The 17,973-nt window shown below is 42.5% G+C and overlaps 2 protein-coding genes across 6 annotated transcripts in view; one reads left to right on the top strand and one right to left on the bottom strand.

The window, feature by feature from the left end:
• The first annotated feature begins 294 nt into the window (after positions 1 to 294).
• Positions 295 to 16,627, top strand: LOC146678123 (ras-related protein Rab-8B). Its single transcript, XM_085407795.1, has 9 exons — positions 295 to 605; positions 10,080 to 10,140; positions 10,276 to 10,336; positions 10,883 to 10,960; positions 12,321 to 12,410; positions 12,687 to 12,752; positions 12,837 to 12,887; positions 13,108 to 15,598; positions 15,638 to 16,627. The coding sequence occupies exons 1-8, from the start codon at positions 482 to 484 to the stop codon at positions 13,195 to 13,197; spliced, it is 621 nt and encodes a 206-aa protein (XP_085263921.1). The 5' UTR covers positions 295 to 481; the 3' UTR covers positions 13,198 to 15,598; positions 15,638 to 16,627.
• Positions 16,628 to 17,090: 463 nt separating this feature from the next.
• Positions 17,091 to 17,973, bottom strand: part of plekhg4 (pleckstrin homology and RhoGEF domain containing G4) — a 61,581-nt gene continuing 60,698 nt past the window's right edge. For 2 of the 5 annotated variants that reach the window (XM_085406071.1, XM_085406410.1), the window contains exon 23: positions 17,091 to 17,923. In XM_085406071.1, the coding sequence (XP_085262197.1) occupies positions 17,876 to 17,923 (48 nt within the window). In that variant the 3' untranslated portion in view covers positions 17,091 to 17,875. Of the gene's footprint in view, positions 17,928 to 17,973 lie in introns of all 5 variants that reach the window. The other 3 variants (XM_085406318.1, XM_085406152.1, XM_085406225.1) reach the window with 3 other exon arrangements.

The raw sequence follows: 17,973 nt of genomic DNA, 5'->3' as shown, positions 1-17,973 counted from the left end.
TGATTACTATATTAATTCATTACATTTAGAATAAAGAAATAAATAACCATTACTCTATTTTACTATCATAAACCCCTGCACACACCTATTTGCAAACTACTACTACTACTAAATAATAATAATAATGATAATAATAATAATAATAATAATAATAATAATAATAATAATTACCTATGATGTTGTTTCTGTTCCAGACTTTATACGTGTGAAATGTTATAATTACTAACGATCATCAATAACGGAGCACGCTGGGAGAGGTTTGCCTTATTGTGAAAAAAAGGGACCGGATGTGGGCGGGGTAGATTCAGGCTAGCTTGCAGCCGGAGCGCTTCCTGCTGCTTGTCGCTGCTCTCAGAGTGGAACCAACACGAAACCAGCGCTCCCAGTGAAGCCAGTCCGCCCAGCAGAAAGGGAGCAGGCCGCAGGTTCCCCGTGAACTCACCGGGACACACGGACGGACCGACGGACGAACGGCGGGAAAATGGCGAAGACGTACGACTACCTGTTCAAGCTGCTGCTCATCGGGGACAGCGGCGTCGGCAAGACCTGCCTGCTGTTCCGGTTCAGCGAGGACGCCTTCAACACCACCTTCATCTCCACCATCGGTGAGTCTTCTCCTCATCACCCTCTTCCCGGTGTACCGGCCGAACGGAGGGCTAGCTCCAGGCCACAAGCTAACTGACCGGAAAAGTGAAAGTGTTCGGGTGGGGTGGTGTGGAGCATGTGACCTCTGACCCCTCAGAAACATACAGTAGTTGTGAAGTGATGTATCTGTTAACTAATTAGTGATCGAGTATCACTTAATGGAGCATTCCCACGGTTTTTCCCATCCAGTTACTAATACTTATTATCATCAATATCATAAGCAATACTGTCATCAATAATATCAGCGCACGTGTCTAACAAACTCACAATCAGTGTGGTTAAAAACAACTTTATTTAACTTTAGAAAAGAAAAGAAACTCAGATGTTACGAAACGTGTTCTAAATCAAAGGGATTTTTAAGAAGATCCACTAGAATTTTTGTTTGTTTGTTTGTTTTTAAAATGTGGACAAACTTCTAATAGAGTCCCCTCAGTTTGCTTTGGTTAATCATTTTGTATGACCTTACTGAACAATTTTAAAGGAAAAATAATAATAATAATAACACAAATAGAGAGAACATTTTACCAAACAAAATGAAACTAGTAAACTGACTGAGACCAAACCAAGTGGAGAAATAAAGTAAATACAATTTGAAAATATGAAACTACAAAATTATAATAACTCTGGTTGGACCTATTTTTCATTTACTTTTTTAACATATTGTAAAAAGTAATCATCGCCTACGAAACCAAACTGAAGCTGATGAAAATGTATTTTTTTTTGTGATGTCACTGCATCATTTCATGTTTGGCACTGATCACCACCTGCACTCATGTATATATCTTTCTACGTAGCACTCATAATTCTTATTCTCATGTATATATCTCATGTATATCTCATGCACATATCTTTCTTTCTACATAGCACTTTAATTCTTATTGTCTGCACTGAAGCACCGCAGCAATTTCCTAATGTTGTAAACCTCAACATCTGGCAATAAACCCATTCTGATTCTGATTCTGATTCTGATGAGCCCAGAGAAGTACGTCTTTTGTCCACTTATACAAAGTTTTTGATTTCTTTCAATAAACCCTAACTTTACTTTGAGGGGAAAAAATGTTTTGTTTCACTGACAGAAATCACAGCTCATACTTCATGAATCTGATTATTAATTAGACAAAATTTTGCTTTCATAAATCTTCATTTTCAAACAGACATTTTTAGATGAAGTCTAACAGTACTATTTTTTTTTGAGTAATGCCAAAATCAGAGAGTAAAAGAATAAACGATTCAAAATATTTTTACAGAGTGTAGTTATCCTAAGAATTGTACTTTTAGTTTCCTTTTTGTATACACTATGTGCAGATACCACTGCATTGGGCTCTACGTTTTAGAGCTGATGATGTACATCTGAATGTACAATCATAAAAAGAGTCAAAAATGTACAAAATAGTCATGATTTATTTACGTTTTTTGTAATTATTGTCATTATTTTAATAATTGTCTGTTCTGTCTCCAAAAAATAATAGAAGTAGAATATGTGCCTTTGGGCTCTACATCCTGGGATGAACAGCTGGATAAAATAACAGCTGGACAAAGCAGATCCATGCGATGCTCTCAGATATCTCGGCTTCGGTTTGAAACTTGATGCCACTGGCAGAAAGGCTGCTTCACAGAGAAGAGCGTGCAGTTTGAAACATTAGAAAGATGGCACTGAGTTGCATCATGGGAAATGTAGGCTCCCCTTTTTGTGGTCTAACAGTGAGGATGTGTCCAGCTGTGTTGCTCAGATATAAACCTTCCTGTAGTTAATCTCACAGCAGAGAGTCGGAAACAACAGCAGGAATTGTGACGATCAAATGTGGATGAAAACACGACGGAAACGTCTGTTAATTTATTAGTTTTGTCGATTTTTTTTTTTAATGGAACTTTTATGAGAAAGATTACTAACTTGTAATTCCCTGTTGTTGTGTTTGATTTATTTGTATTACTTTTTAGATTTCTTCTTCATATAATGGCAGTAATAAAGCTCCTTTTTTAAATTTGGAGATGGTCGTGAAAAGCAGGTGGATGGAAACAGATCAGCTGCAGCTTTACTGATTTCCTGATCTTTAGTGAAGCAGTGGAGCTAATTAACATCAAAAAGTCCATCGATAAATTGCAGTAAGCAGCTGCATCAGGAAGCAGCTGTGCTGACGTTTATCTGGAGGAAGATGTTCTTACATGAGGCAGGTCAAAGGTCATATGAGGCCCTGGTGACGTCTCACATTGAGCAGGATGCAGTTTAGGCCTTCTGTCTTTGTGTGGACCCTCGGTGGTCCCTGACCGGGACCCTGAATCCTAAAGGTCCTCACAGAGATAGAGAAGCAAGACTGTGTGTGTGTGTGTGTGTGTGTGTGTGTGTGTGTGTGTGTGTGTGTGTGTGTGTGTGTGTGTGTGTGTGTGTTTTTTTTTCCGGTGCGTCAGCTATCTGTCGGCGAGTGTTTAAGTAGTAGGGGGTGTGTTTGTGTCTTTGGTATCACAGTGAGGACATTTTTGGTGGTTCTTCAGGCTCTCCCCACAAGGTCTGAGGATTCAGAGTAAAATCAAATATAAGTGAGTGGTTATACAGAGGCTTAAGAACGTGTGTGCGTGCGCGCGCGTGTGTGTGGGATGGGAGACTGAACTGATAGAAGCTTTTATTTTGGGGAAAAAAGAAACAAAAGATTGAGGTCATCAAACTGGCTAAAGAGTTAGGTTATTGCTACTCCTATTTATTACTGATTATTTCCTTAACTTGTTTGGTTATTAAACTGCCAGAAAAAGTCTATGTGACGACTTTACATCCCTCAAAACCTCAAAGATTTTCAGCGGACACTCAAAGAGAGCAGCAAAAATGTGTCACGACAGAAGCAGGAAGTTCCTGAGGCCAGAAATATGACGCAGGATTTGGCGAGGTGACGTCGGGTTTAAGTGTGTTGGAGATGGTTCATTAGTGGGTGATGATGTCACATTTTTACTTTGTCCTGGTGGATCTGCACTGACCTGACTTCACCTGTTCGTCTTTAACTTGGAAGTAATAAACATTAAACGGCAGGTAATTTGCTTCATAGCTGACTGAGTGGATGCACAGCTCCGGATCTCTACAATTAAAGTATTTTTACATTATGTCAAAGTATTTGCTGCATTAGCAAAATGAGATACAATTACAGCCGAATCTGATTACCGCATTTATCAGGGTGTCAAATACATGGCTGGGGGCCAGAGCTGGATCGTCAAAAGCTCCGATTGGGCCCCTTGGATGGCTGTGGAAAGTGTGAAACTGGAAGGAGGGCATAAATTTGGCCACAGCTGATGAGGTGTGAGCCTCTGCAGGTCACTGTGTTTAAAGCTGTAGGATGAGTCAGGTGTTACTGGTTTGAATTCTGGTTTTATTTTTGTTCTTTTATTTTTTTGCTCCCTGACAGTTTAACATCAGTCACATTTTAACACAGCTTTCCTTCAAGGCTTTAAATAAACTTTATTTATACAGCCTGTTTCCTGTCACGCTGAGCACTGAAAGATATTTGCTCTGCAGGCCAGCTTCTCAGATTCATAAAGCAGTTTATCTCTCACGCTCTTTGTTATGTGTTTCATTACAGTTTTGTCATCGGCCGCTCTGCTGCCAGTAGACCTGTCCATGTTTCTGATTGGTCAGAATTAGGGCTGCCACAAACGATTATTTTGATAGTCAACTAGTCAGCGATTACTTTTGCGATTAGTCGACTAATCAGATCATCATCCATTGAACATAAAACGTACAGCTTATTGCACCAGCAGCATCTGCTCTTATATAACTATCATTAGCTTTCAGCTTTAAGTGTTTAAGGTATGTGCTAACTAAAAATAAAGACAAGATGATAGTTTATTAAATTTTAATGACATTTGCAGATTGTTTCGGTGAAGTTTAATAAACTCCTTGCTATCTAAAATATAACGAGCATCTCACACTTCTGATAATCAGCTGTCTGCTTGATGTTTATTCAGCTGTGTAAAAACTATAACTTTAATCTCATCCAAACCGATTTACTCAGGAACAAATAAAACACTGAAAAAAGCCAAACAACATTTTGAAGTTATCTAAGTGACTTATATATCATGTTTAACCTGAGTAGTGAAAGACGGCGGTGGGTTTGAAAACGATCTGCCGGGAGTCCGTGTTCTCACGGCTCTAGTTAGCCTAGCCCCCGGCTAGCTATCGAGCTAGTGGGTAACAGACGTCTCCGAAAACGTCGGAGCGCTTTTGAAAATATGTGGTGTCCTGATAAACTGAGCAGATATTTGAGGTTTACACAGCTACATTCTTACCTGAAAATATGTTAAACGTTTATTTTGTGACCCAGAAAGAATAATAAGAGTAATATTAAAACTAACCAGCTGCCGCCATTGTTGGAAACTGAGCAGGGCCGCGCTATGAATTCTGGGACACAGTTTCTTCTTCTTCGGGGTTTAACGGCAGCTGGCATCCTTGGACATGCAGTGCTGCCATCTTCTGTTTCAGTCCATTATTACACTCTTAAATCCTGCTATTATTCCTGCGTCTTTTGTGATCTTACAAAGCTTCAAACGACGCGTCGACTATTAAATTAGTCGTCGACGATTTTGATAGTCAACGTAATCGTGGCAGCCCTAGTCAGAATTGGTTAGAATTATTTGTTAGATTGTTGAAGTCTAGGCTGATTCATCGAGCTGGTAACATCTTTAGCCTGATTGCTGATCTCAGGTTGCTTCATAGTGCGGGCATTCGATTGGTTAGCTATTATCTGAACAGCTGATTGGTGGGTGGACTCTCCTCACAGCTGAGCGTGAGCTGCTGAGCTCTCTGCCGTCTCATTATCTCGGTGTCGCCCTGATTTATTTATTTGATTTGTAAACTGAGGGGTTATTGTCTGTAAATTTCAGGCTTTCCACACAGCGACAACCCTGGTTTTTACAGTGGCACCTGAAGGTGTCATCTTCCTCTCACGGCGCTCCACTCTCTGCTGGGTTGTTCCCAGTTCATTTGCCGGAGCTGCATGAATGTTACATGAGCTCCCACAATCCTCTGCTGCGGCGTTTGGACAGAGGACGCTCTGTGGCTGCTCTGTCAGAGGTCTCGTGAGAGTCAGCTGACCTCTGAGCATGTGTGAGTGTATCTGGCTCTGTGAGGGCCACTTTTGAGGAAGTTGCATTAAAGAGCTGTTTTGAGGGGTCCAGACCTGGTACTAGAGCTCATAGGTCAAAGGTCACCTGCTGCTGCATACAACAGCTACTCTTTGTGGGATTGCCAGTTACAGTCTTGGATCAATATATAGTTACTGCCTGTATCACAAATTTGACATCACATCCTTTTTCAGGCTGCATGGAGGTGAATTTTAATTGGCTGGAAACGTCATGTGACCACGCTGTAAACTGGTTAAACACAGAAAGTTTTTTTATTAATGCATCTGAAGACTGAACAATAAAAAGTGCACAGAGTGATTGATGATCAGCACTGCCAAAATAACAAAGAAGAAGAAATGAAAACTGTTATTATAGTGATGGAGTCTGGTACAGCCAGTGTGCTTGTCTGTGATGTAAATATGAAGTAGGAGCAGTAAAAACAGGTACGAGCAGAAGCACAAAGGGGGGTTTATGGTGATATTTAGAAGTATTGCTCACTATGATGTGGAGGATTGTCATGTGTGTGTACATACGTTTTTCATCATGCACACAGGAAGGCAGGAAGAAGGTATTAAATGTTATAAAAGGCAGTGATGTTGTGTTTAAGTGCTGCTTTGTGCTGAGTATTTAAACACTGACACTGAGTTACTGGTTTCCTCAGCTCTGATGCAGGCTGTGTGTGTTTGTGCGTGTGCATTCTTCGTGTTGTGTGGACATAAGACTTTACATGTTCTCACCGTGAGGACTTACTTTCCTACTGAGGACACAAAATAAAACCACCACGATGTAAATGTGAGCGCAAATGCTTAGAGTAGGAGCAGGAAATGAACGTGAGTCAACGTGGTGTGTGTGTGTGTGTGTGTGTGTGTGTGTGTTCGTGTGGTATTCATCTTCCTGTTTTTATTTCAGTGAGTGAGCGGTCGCAGACTTCTATAAAGCTCAAACAATGAGCTGATTGTCAGGTTGGTTAGTTAATTGACAAAAACACTCTGAGTTTGTTCTGTAGTTGTTGTGTTTGAGGCAGAAACTTTGCTTCTCATTGTTTTAAAAGGTAATTTTTAACCTCTCTGTCAGAATCGAAGGCATGTGGGCCAAATCCAGACATTCACAAGTTTGAGTCACTTTAGGTTTCTTAAACCCGGCTGTAGGTGCGACTGGCACAGGGATGCAACCGAACTGAGCGAGCTGGCTAACAGCAGGCAGGCTGAAGCTGTGACGGCAGCCTACATGTTTTAGTCAGCAGACAGAAAAGTTTTAAAGTCACAGACGAGAAACTGAAGCTTCAGAAAGCAGCTGAACTGAAAAGAGTCACAACAGAATTGTACCTTCGCTTAAGCTAAAGCTCCACTTTGCAGAGCGTTAAAGGCAAGTTTCAGGGCGGAAGGCCCGGCTGTTTGAAAAACTACGGGGTCAAAGGTCTTTCACTTTTCTTAATTAAATGTTACAAAGGCTAAGGAGCTATTTTGGACTAGTTGAGAGTTTCATGTGTTTCTAAAGCAGCACACAGAGCTTTTCGATTAAATTTAAGCATGTCTGTAAAATATATTTGTCTGAATGTTTTTGCTGGTCGTCTTCTGCTCTTTGGCGAGTCTGTATATTTCAGTGTTTGTCTCTTTTCTGGAGTTTTTGTCCTTTTCTTTGATCATTTTGTGTCTTTTGTAACTTTGGCCATTTTGCATCTTTTTTTCTGGTTTTGTTTCACTCTTAGACAGTTTTGTCTTTTTGCAGTTTCCTTTTTTATTTGGCAGTTCTTCATTATTTTGGGGGTTTTGTTAAAGCTTTAAATACATGTTAATTCTTACTTCCAAAGAAATAAACAGTCTGTAATTCTTCTGGTAGTTTCATTTTAATGGACAGACTTGAAAGATATAAATTGATTTGCATGTCATATTGAGTGAAATAAGTAGTTGATCCCCTACACACCAGCCAGAACTCTGGCTCCTACAACCAATCAATCAGTCACTCAATCACAGACACTCCTGATCTCGTTATGGATATAAACTACACCACCACTCTACCACCGCGGGCGAGAGCTGTCAAAGGACGTCAGGTACAGGATTGTAGATCTAAACAAGGCTGTAATGCGCTCGGGGAGAAGATGACAGCTGTTGGTGCAATTATTTGTAAATGGTAGAAATATAAAATGACCGTCAGTTGTCCTCAGGAACTCTATGCGAGGTCTTGCCTCATTGGGTCAGGATGATTATGAGAAAAGTGGTGGATCAGCCCAAAACTACAGGAGCAGCTTGTTAATGCTCTGAAAGCAGTTTGGACCACAGACACCAAGAGCACCATTGATAACACTCTCTGCCATAATGGAGTGAAATGGATGTTTGTCAGAGAACGTAAATGATTCAGAGAAGGGTTGGAGAAAGTGCTGTGGTCGGGTGAAACCAAGGTTGAGCTCTTTGGAATCGGCTGCATCCGCCGTGTTGGAGGAAGAGAAATGCTGAGTACGACCTTTCCCTCTCCTTCCCTCAGCCACAACACTGAGGATGGGTTGTTGGTGGGTCTTCCAGCATGACAATGATTCAAAACACACCACCAAGGCAATACAGGAGTTAACAGCATGGAGTGGGCTAACACGAGCCCACTCTAAAGTCTCATCTGACAATGATCAGCTGATGCCTGGGGGACTGTGACATTACTGTTTTGCTTCTTAAAGCAGAATGCTCGATTTATCAGCAGCAGACGAAACTGTTAGCTGCAGCATTATGTTGTGGGTGGAGATGGCGGAGGTCAGTGACCTCGTCCGCTGCATGTTTCCGTAACAGGCAGCAGAAAATGTTTCACTTCCTGGTGAGAGAATAGAAAGAGCTGCTGAAGAATGGAGGGAAGAGGAGAGGTTTAGTCTGAGCCGAAGAAGAGAAGCAAAGAGGAAATCAGCTGACTCATTTTCTGCCTTTGCTCACATTAAATTCAGTTCTCTACTTCCTACATCAGTGGATTCATAAGAGGAGAGATTGAGAAAGACGGCACATGGAGGCATCACTTTGATGGTTGATCATGTTGTAAGCACAGCCACAGCTCCAGCGCTAACATCCCAAAATAAGAAAAGTTGACACCTTTATAAACAGTTAATGTGCCGATTTGTTGCCTTTACGACGCATGGCAACGAAACAAAACACAGCATACACCAAAACCACAACAGGAAGAACTGATGAGTTACAACCTAATAACAGACTCTTCTAGTGTGCCATGATAAAAGAATGTAACACTCTAATAATCAGGCCCGTTGTGACCAGCGATGATACTCAGCGCAGAGAATAAACGTGAGCCGTGTGAGTCTTTACAAAGTGTTGAAACCTGCCCGTGTTCTTCTTCTCTAAAAGGAAACAGAGTAGCGTTTCATTTTTCTGTTTTTGGGGGGAGGGTGGGAGCTTTATTTTGGCGGGTCTGTGCTGCTCTCTTGAATGTTTGGCTCCTCGGTCGTGCGCCTCCTGTTGGTGGCTTTGTGCCACTCTTTGCTGGATTTCTTTGTATTTTATTGGTGGGTTTTTTTTGTTGCTCTTTGGTTGTCTTTTGAGACAATGAAGTCATTAATTGAGAATGTGATGAAAGTTCACTTCTAGCAGGGCTCAGTCCTATCAGTCCAAGACAAAGTTAGTAATTTAACAGTGGGGGAAATAAAAATATTACCTGCTCTCTGCTTAAATCAGCACATCCTTCAAACATGAGACACTTAACCATAGAACGGGTCCATAAGAGCCAGGATGGTTTCATCAGTCATTCACTTCTTGTGTCATTAGTTGTAAGATCAATGAATGAATGAATGAAATCAGTTGCAGCTGATGGTGAAGTGGCGTGAGGAGGGAGGGGTTTGGTTAGAGCTGTAGCCCAGGGATTTGAACCAGCAGCCCAAACAGCTGTGAGCAGGAGGAACCCGAGCTGTCAGGGCTTCACATCCGCAGCTTCTTGGAAGCATTTCTTCTGCTCAGGCAGGAAGAAGTGTTTTTAAAAATATCTTCGACTTCCTCTTTGACCAGGCAGGCACAAACCCAGTCAGCTGACAGATTTAAGACGCAGAAGAGAAACAAACACGCCTCAGCGTTTGTTTTAACCACATGGCCCTGCTAGCAGGGCTTCCTCTGCATCAGACCGCAGTTTTTAAAAGCATAAAACTCCTGCACTCACTGACAGCCGCTTTTATCTTAACTGTTCATTATTCCATCAGTCCTGCTTTTCTGAGTCTGTCGTTGGGCAGAGAATAAGACGGAGTGAGCCCGAGCGCTCTCTGCGTCTGCTCGTGATCGTTGCTATGACGCTTTGGCGTCTCTGGAGCTGTAAATATGTTTGTGTCCGGAGCTTGAAGCTGACCGTTGTTTCTCTTTCAGGAATCGACTTCAAAATCCGAACAATCGAGTTGGATGGAAAGAAAATCAAACTGCAGATCTGGTGAGTGCCACTCTCTGCTCCAACGTCCGTGTGTGAGCTTTGAGAGGAGATGAACCTGAAATCAGGTGTTTTGTTGTGTGGATATTTTTAATGAGCCTCTCAGTGCGGGTGTGTAACAGTGGCTTCTTCCTGCAGGGACACAGCAGGTCAGGAGAGGTTCAGGACCATCACAACGGCCTATTATAGAGGAGCCATGGTAAGACACACCCCCTTCCTGTTACCCCTCTGCTGATGCACAGGTAACGTGTCGGTCACCAGTGAAACAAGCAAGAAAACCTTTATTTATACAGCAAATTTTATTCCAGCTGAAGCACAAACAAACAAAAGGCAATGATAACAGGAAAGACACATTCAAGCTAATCCATAAAGAAATAGAAACCAACAATAGATGAGTAAAACAATAAAAACATGACACCAATAGAAATAAAATGGAAAAACTTGTGAAGCTCAGCATTAGTCCAAATTAAAAGCTAAAGTTTAAAACCATTAGAAAAGAAATAACATGATAACTGAGACCATGACTCAATTATCTACTTTAGTTGGATTTAAACTCTGATAATGTGGGAGCACACCTGTACACCTGATTTGCTTCAGTGCCAGGTGATTGGTTGAGACCAGCCACAACCAGGAGGCCTGAGCTGGTTCACATCATGCAGGGCCTTGTTAAAACAAGCTGGTCCTGACCTCAGGAATCAGCTTGCACTTCCTGTGCTGATGTCATTTCCTGTCTTGTGTTCATTAGGGCATCATGCTGGTGTATGACATCACCAACGAGAAGTCCTTCGACAACATCAAGAACTGGATTCGCAATATCGAGGAGGTAGGCCACGCCCCTTTGATGTCACGTGACTTTTGTTATTTTCAGAGCTCACATTGTTCAGTTGGATTTGAAGAGGTCTTCAGGTGAACTCTACACCTGCTCCCGAAGAAATGCTTGTATGACGTCATCACAGAGTCATGTGATCTGTTATATAATGAGACAGATGCTCTCCATCAGATCCGGCTGAGCTTGAGCTGTTTTTGCAACAAAGAATGGGGGAAAATTTCAGTCTCTAGATGCACACCCCAAAAGACTTGCAGCTGTGATTGCAGCGAAAGATGGCTCTACAAAGTAAGGACTCAGGGGAGCTGAATACAGATGCCACACTTTTCAGATTTTTATTTGCTTAAAATTTTGAAAACCATGTTATATTTGTACCACTTCACAATTATGTGCTGCTTTGTGTTGGTTTATCATAGAAAATCTCACCACGTTTGTGGATGTAAGATGACAAAAGAGTATGAATACTTTTTCAAGGCACTGCATAAAGGTTAGGGTGTAATTATATGGAAGCCCGTTTCCGCCACTAAATAAAAACAAAACAGCTAGTATCCATAACTTCGACTTATTAACTCGAAATTTCGAGTTAATAAGTCGAAATTTAGTAAGTAGTTTAGTAAGTACGCCATCCTTTAAGATGGTTGGAAGATGTGACATCCTCATGACTCATTTCTGGACATCAGACCTGCTGAGCTCTCGTTCCTTATGATGTGTGACAGAAGATAAGATCGGTGTTAGTACCGTTACTCGCGCTCACTCTGCAGGGTGACGGAATACGACCGTGTGCGTTCACTTCCACATTACACATCAATTCCAGCTGTAATCAATACTCAGTAATCAGATATTGAGATCCGTGATGAACAGCTGCAGTTATCTCCTGTTTGAGAGGCTGTGGTGTAGGCCCTCCTCACAAACACAGCACACAGAAATGCTCTAAATCCATCAGTTTGCTTTGAGTGTATGTGGTAGAAATGTGCAAACCTGACACGTGTTCAATTTCCATCACTTATCGAGGTCTTTGTGGCAGAGATGCCAAGACCTCCGTCTCCCCGGTCGCCTCCTGCAGCTCTTCTGGGGGGACACCGAGGCGTCCCAACCAGCAGAGAGATGTGATCTGTTTTCTATCCAGTGAATTCTTCTCAGAAAAACAAGAATTCACATTTTTGAGATCACACTTTTTTTTTTGTTCAAGGATGCAATTAAATAACTTTAATTTATAAATAAAAATTTATTTTCTTGTAAAGCAGTACATTTGAAAATTGAAGGATAACAACAATAATAATTATACTTTAGCGTTAAAAACATGGTGGATTAATCCGTGTGTGTGTGTGTGTGTGTGTGTGTGTGTGTGTGTTTTCAGCATGCCTCTGCAGACGTGGAGAAAATGGTTCTGGGAAACAAGTGCGACATGAACGACAAGAGACAAGTGTCCAAGGAGAGAGGAGAGAAGGTCTGAGCCGATCCCTGCAGAGAGCAGGACTCATTCGATCAAACTGAGTGAAAGCAGGAAACCTCCAGGAGATGATATCATCTTATTATTATGCATTTAGGAGCAGACGAGATTTTTACTCTTTGCTTTGCTTCAGGGATTCATTTGCTGACAGTTAGAAACGCTTCACACTGATTTCAGCCTTAATGAGAGAAAACGCTTCTGAACTTATGCTTTAAATGTCACTTCAACCTTTTCTTCTACCTGGGTGTAATCCCTTTCTCTTTGGTTTTCCAGCTCGCCATCGACTACGGGATCAAGTTCCTGGAAACAAGCGCCAAGTCCAGTATCAACGTGGAGGAGGTGAGTCCTGATCCCGATCCGCCGTCTCCTCCGTCAGTCCCGCGCACACGAGGCGACTAATTTCTGTCCCGTTTCCCTTCACAGGGCTTCTACACGCTCGCCCGAGACATCATGGCCAGGCTCAACAGGAAAATGGTGAGTTGAGCAGATTGAGGTCTGCGGAGGCGGCGCTCCGACTCGAGCAGCTGGCTCCAGATATGTAAATGACTTTATCAGCTGAACATGCAGGGGATGAACGTGCCGCTAAAATTAAAGACTGAGTTGGTCACCGTGAGCAGGAGATTGTTAATCGCCATAATCAGCCCCGCTGTGTTCTTATAACTGATGTGACCTTTGACCTCCTTTCTTCCTGCAGAACGACAACAACCCGTCAGGTGGAGGTGGGCCCGTCAAGATCACGGAGCCCCGCTCCAAGAAGAGCCTGTTCAGGTGTTCGCTGCTGTAGGCGGAGCCTCAGCTCAGACCTCCTCCTCCTGCAGCAGGAGCTGAGGAACAACCTGTGGACAGTTTAGAAGCCTGCTGTGACTCCTCCTCCTTTTCTTCTTCTTCTTCTGTTTTCTTGTTATCTGCTGTCAGCTCAGCAGTTGGAGGCTGAGCCAACGCAGCATCTCAGTGTTTGTTGCAGCGAGAACACGGAGGCGACGATGATGATGATGGCGATGAAGGACAAGGCCGATGACTGTTTGTACCAAAGTGGGTGGGGCTGTGGCTCCGCCCTCTCCTCTGATTTTACGCGTTGAGGATGAAGCATTTAAGAATCAGACATGTAGCAGACTCTTGCAGAGGCTTCAGTCCGACTCTTACAGCAACTGACCAATCACAGACCAGCGGCCTGGACTACGAAGCAGGTAACCAAGGATACGAGGTGCGATTAAAGAGTTCAGCCAGGCGGTAACATTCAGTCCTGAGTCAGTGGGAGTCTAAGAGGTCAGGCGTGGACATCAGCAGCTCCACAATCACCCGCGATGACGGCTGGATCTCGCTCGGGTCTCTGTTCTGTCGGCATCTACAAATCCATCCGTCAGGCTCTCACTTCCTGCCTCCCTCACTCATGAACACACTTCTCCGATGGGGCAGCAACTCATTCCCAAAGAGTCTTCGACCAAATTCAAATCAGAATCAATGTTTTCCATTTTTTAATTTTTATTTTTTTTTAATAAACACCGTAACTGAACTTTCCGATCGCACCTCGTATGTCTCATCTTGATCTAATCGTGAAAAGTGGGAACACGGTGGTTGTGAAGCCAAACCAGGTTTTCTGAATCTCTGTGCACAGGTTTACAGCCTCGTGCACCGCCGTCACAAACTCCAAAACCTGGTTAAACCTGAGGTCTCTAAGCCCAGGTCCTGCTTCGTGGTTCAGGCCTGTGTCAGATCGCTTCAGCTAATCTCCTGCACGCCGCCTAAAAATAAGCTGAACTACAGGAACTTACCTGATGTTGGTTATCAGAGGCAAACTGTGCAGGACCTTTGAAAACGTCCTGAAATGTGCAGCTTTGTATTTTAGGAAACTTTGCAGGAAATCAGCTGAAAAAATTAAAATAAATATATATAAAAAATATAAATATATATAAAAATGTATAAAATCATTTTCATTTCAATCTTGAATTTCCAACTCAAACATAGGAAGTAAAAGCCCAGTAAGATCGGCGGGCTTCGAACAGACGAGTGGAAATCATAAAAATATTATCGAGTTTTAAATTTTGTGTTCACTAAAATGTCTTAACCTTCATGTGACCTCCAGCCTTCATTTCCTTTCAGAGTTTATTTTAACTAAACAGAACTAATAGTTTTATATTTTATCTTTTTTTTAATGCATCTTTAGTTAATTCTGTTCCTTTAAAACGTCTCTGTGATAAATATGTATGAAAGCAGAGAAAGTCCCTGCGAAGCAGCTTTTTCTTCTCTGTTCAAAGACGCGAAGAAGCTTCTGTTTTTACTTTTGATGCTTTTCTGTGTTTTTGTATTTAGTCGTTTAATAGCACACGTGCTACTTTTATTTTGTACGTTTTCAAAGGAACTGTACAACCTGCGCTTTTATTTTGAAGTGTTTTATTTTCATGTGCAGCTGCTGGTGTTAGATTTCCTCTGACTCCCGATCGGTTCATTGGCTGAAACTATATATTTATTATCGTAAAAGATGTGATTGACAACAACGATTGATTAAATTCGATGAGCACGGCGTGGAAACGTAAAGTCAAACTTTTAGTTTCCTGCAGTTTTCTCTGAAAAGCTGTTTCCGCGGAAGGAGCTCGAGCTCTTAAATTTTTGCAGCCGATATTCTGCGATAACTTTGACCGTCACGACTATCCCAAAACACCCCAAACAACGGCGGGAAGCAAGATGGAAACACGGGATATAAACTGAAGCTACTTTCAGCTTTTTGGAAAGTCCTCGAATTCATATAATCCCTCCTGACTGTTTCCGTGAAGGCAGAGTGAAAACGGAAAGATTTTGTGACGTCTGTCCTGAGCCCGCCAAAAACGAGTGAGGCGCGTTGCCGTTGGTCGTTTTTGTCTGGCTTTAGATGGGTTTCTAGTTTTACAAATATCGTGAAGTATATCAGAAGCAGTGTGTTTTTTATATATTCAAGTACTTCATAAAGACCCTACAATAACAGAAAGCGCCCGTGTGCAAGTGGTGACAGTGGGAAGGAAAAACATCTTTTTAACAGGAAGTACCCTCCAGCAGAACCAGGCTGAGAAAAGACAGCCACCGGTGCCGGTTTAAGTGATTAAATATCCCATTTTTGTCTGAAATATGTCTGTACTCGTTTTTACTGGAGCCTGGTGAGATGCAAGGTGGTATCAGCAAACTTGGCTTACCCCCCTGAGCACTGTACATGTGTACTGAACTGAACAGATCCTGCAGCTCAAAGCCTGCAGGATCTGTTCCTCCAGTTCCTTCGGAGGAAAAATACTTTCAGTGATTTAGCTTCTGGAAAATTCCTAAAAATTGAATTTTGGCTTGATCCCGAGTTCAGCGGGAACAGACGCTCAGCAGCTGCAGATGAAGCCCGTGTGCAGAAATCAGTGTTACAGCACGTTTGTTTACAGCAGTGCTTTTATTTTACTCCGCTCGGCTTCCTGTCACAGCCACAGACTGTAAATAAAGATGGATGACATGCCGCCTCTTCCTCAGAGTATCCGCCATTCTGGTTTAATGCGGAATAATTCTGACCTCAATCAGAGAAGCTGCCAATCACGGCCACAGACATCAGTTTAAAGCACGCAATCAAAAAACATTAAGAATGTACTTGGAGGGGGCGGGGTTTGTGACCTGTGTACCACGTTTCCTCACTTCCTGTCATCCATCTTTATGTCCAGTCCGAACGTCTTAAAGATTAATGAAGAGCTGAAGGAGGCGTGCTCGACGTGTTTTTGTACTTTTCAGCACTTTGTAATTCGCTATGCAAAAACCACTTTTTCCTTTTATCAGGAGTTTGTGTTACTGTGCTCTGATTGGTCACACAGGTCGTCAGACGCATCGATGTGTTTGTCAGAGGTCATACTTTTAGTAGGAAACTAGAGTTTATTTTAAATGTGACTTTCAGATTAAAAGCCTTGTCACTTCAGCACATGGAAAGACGGATGGTTTTAATAAAGTTTTATATTTGGGACTTTGGTGTCGGCTGGGATTGAAAGTTACTGATGAGGGTGAAACAGATGAAGGCTCTGAGGAGGAGCTGGATGTTTTCTTTTTTTAATCTGAATCAAAGAAAAGGGCTGCAGACCAGAGGCTCTTAATGTGAAATTCACAAGACTGATTCAGTAGGTTTCGGTGACCTCTGACCCTATCAGTGTCTTCCGTTTGCTCTGAGATGATTGGAGCGTCGTCGCTGCTTCAGCTGATGAACAATAAACAACTTTCTACCATCTGGTTTGTTTTTCATCTTTAATCGCTCAGCTGCTGCAGCGAGGAGAGGATGCCTCGGGTTCACTGAGGTGATCCGGGCTGAAATGATTTCTCCTACAGCTGTTTGAAACACTCGCCTGACCTCAACGTGTGCAGGACATGTTGGGTTATGTGATGATGAAACTTTGGTGATGCTTATTTAAAATGAGTTTTTACACTACATGTGTAACAGGTACAGTAATTTACTTTTACAGGTGGTAAATGAGATCCTATAGGTGTAACTCTGCATGTCACAGTACGATCAGAAGAGAGGTGCTGTATGATTCTTAAAGTTCACTGGAAAAACAAAAGTCGACATCATCATGACCTGCCTGATGAGGCTGTTGTGCTGTTGTCTCCGTATTATTCCGTAAAACCTAAAAAGAAATGAATGTGTTTGGCTCCAGGTCAGCTGATCTCCGAGAGAACACAGAACAGGAAGCATGTGAACAAACTCAGTTTATTATTCAAGTAAAAAGTGGCAGCAGACGCTCAGCTGAGGGTTTATTTACACACATGTACAGACACAAACCTGCCATCCTCACAGCACGCCGGCCCGCCCGCAGACTGACCCTGGGTCAGCATGACAAACGGACGCGGCGGCGAGGAGACGAACTCAAACTGTCCTTATTTACAACACAAATGAAAGCAGCTGTCCGACGTCCGGGTCAAACAGGAGGAAACGCAGAACTGCAGCAGGAAGCAGATGAACCTGCGCGCACACACAGACGGATTTAAGGTATGTATGGAGGTCTCGCGCATCACCTCAGAGACATGAGACTGGGGTCATCAGACCAAACAGAGACCAGTCGGTGACCTCCAGCAGACGCTGAAATCGTGTTGTACTCGTTTATATTTTTACCTGGTGATCAGTGTTTTCTTGGGGGCGGGGCTTAGATTAATGCAGATTACTTAAAGGCGACCATCCTGAGCTCACTTAGTCTCTGATCTGTTGCGAACTCATTGTTATAGCTTTTGCTTCATGTGTCAGCCTTTACGTCTGCCTGCCTGTCTTTAGAAAGACTCGCATGGTTAAAGTTATCATTAACAGTTTGCTCGGGTTGTATGCCTTTTTTTCTTTTGTTTCCCTTTTTGATTTTTATTCTCATACTTTGCTTTCCCGCTTATTTTCTGCAATAACCCAAAAAGCCGTCAGGGTTTGCCCATTTCCAGTTTTCCCCCCAAACACAATCCCTCTGTGAGGACCTGCAGACTTACAGGAACGTCATTCAGGCGAGCTGATCACACGATGGTTGCCGGGCTGATGACTGCAGCTGCTTTCTGAGGACAGACGGAGAACACCATCAACCAAACATTTATAAACTCA

Source organism: Rhamphochromis longiceps, linkage group LG1 (assembly GCF_057381845.1).
Source record: "Rhamphochromis longiceps isolate RC_006_pf linkage group LG1, R_longiceps_female_GT1.1, whole genome shotgun sequence".
Taxonomy (NCBI): Eukaryota; Metazoa; Chordata; class Actinopteri; order Cichliformes; family Cichlidae; genus Rhamphochromis; species Rhamphochromis longiceps.
This window is presented reverse-complemented; position numbering and strand designations above follow the sequence as displayed.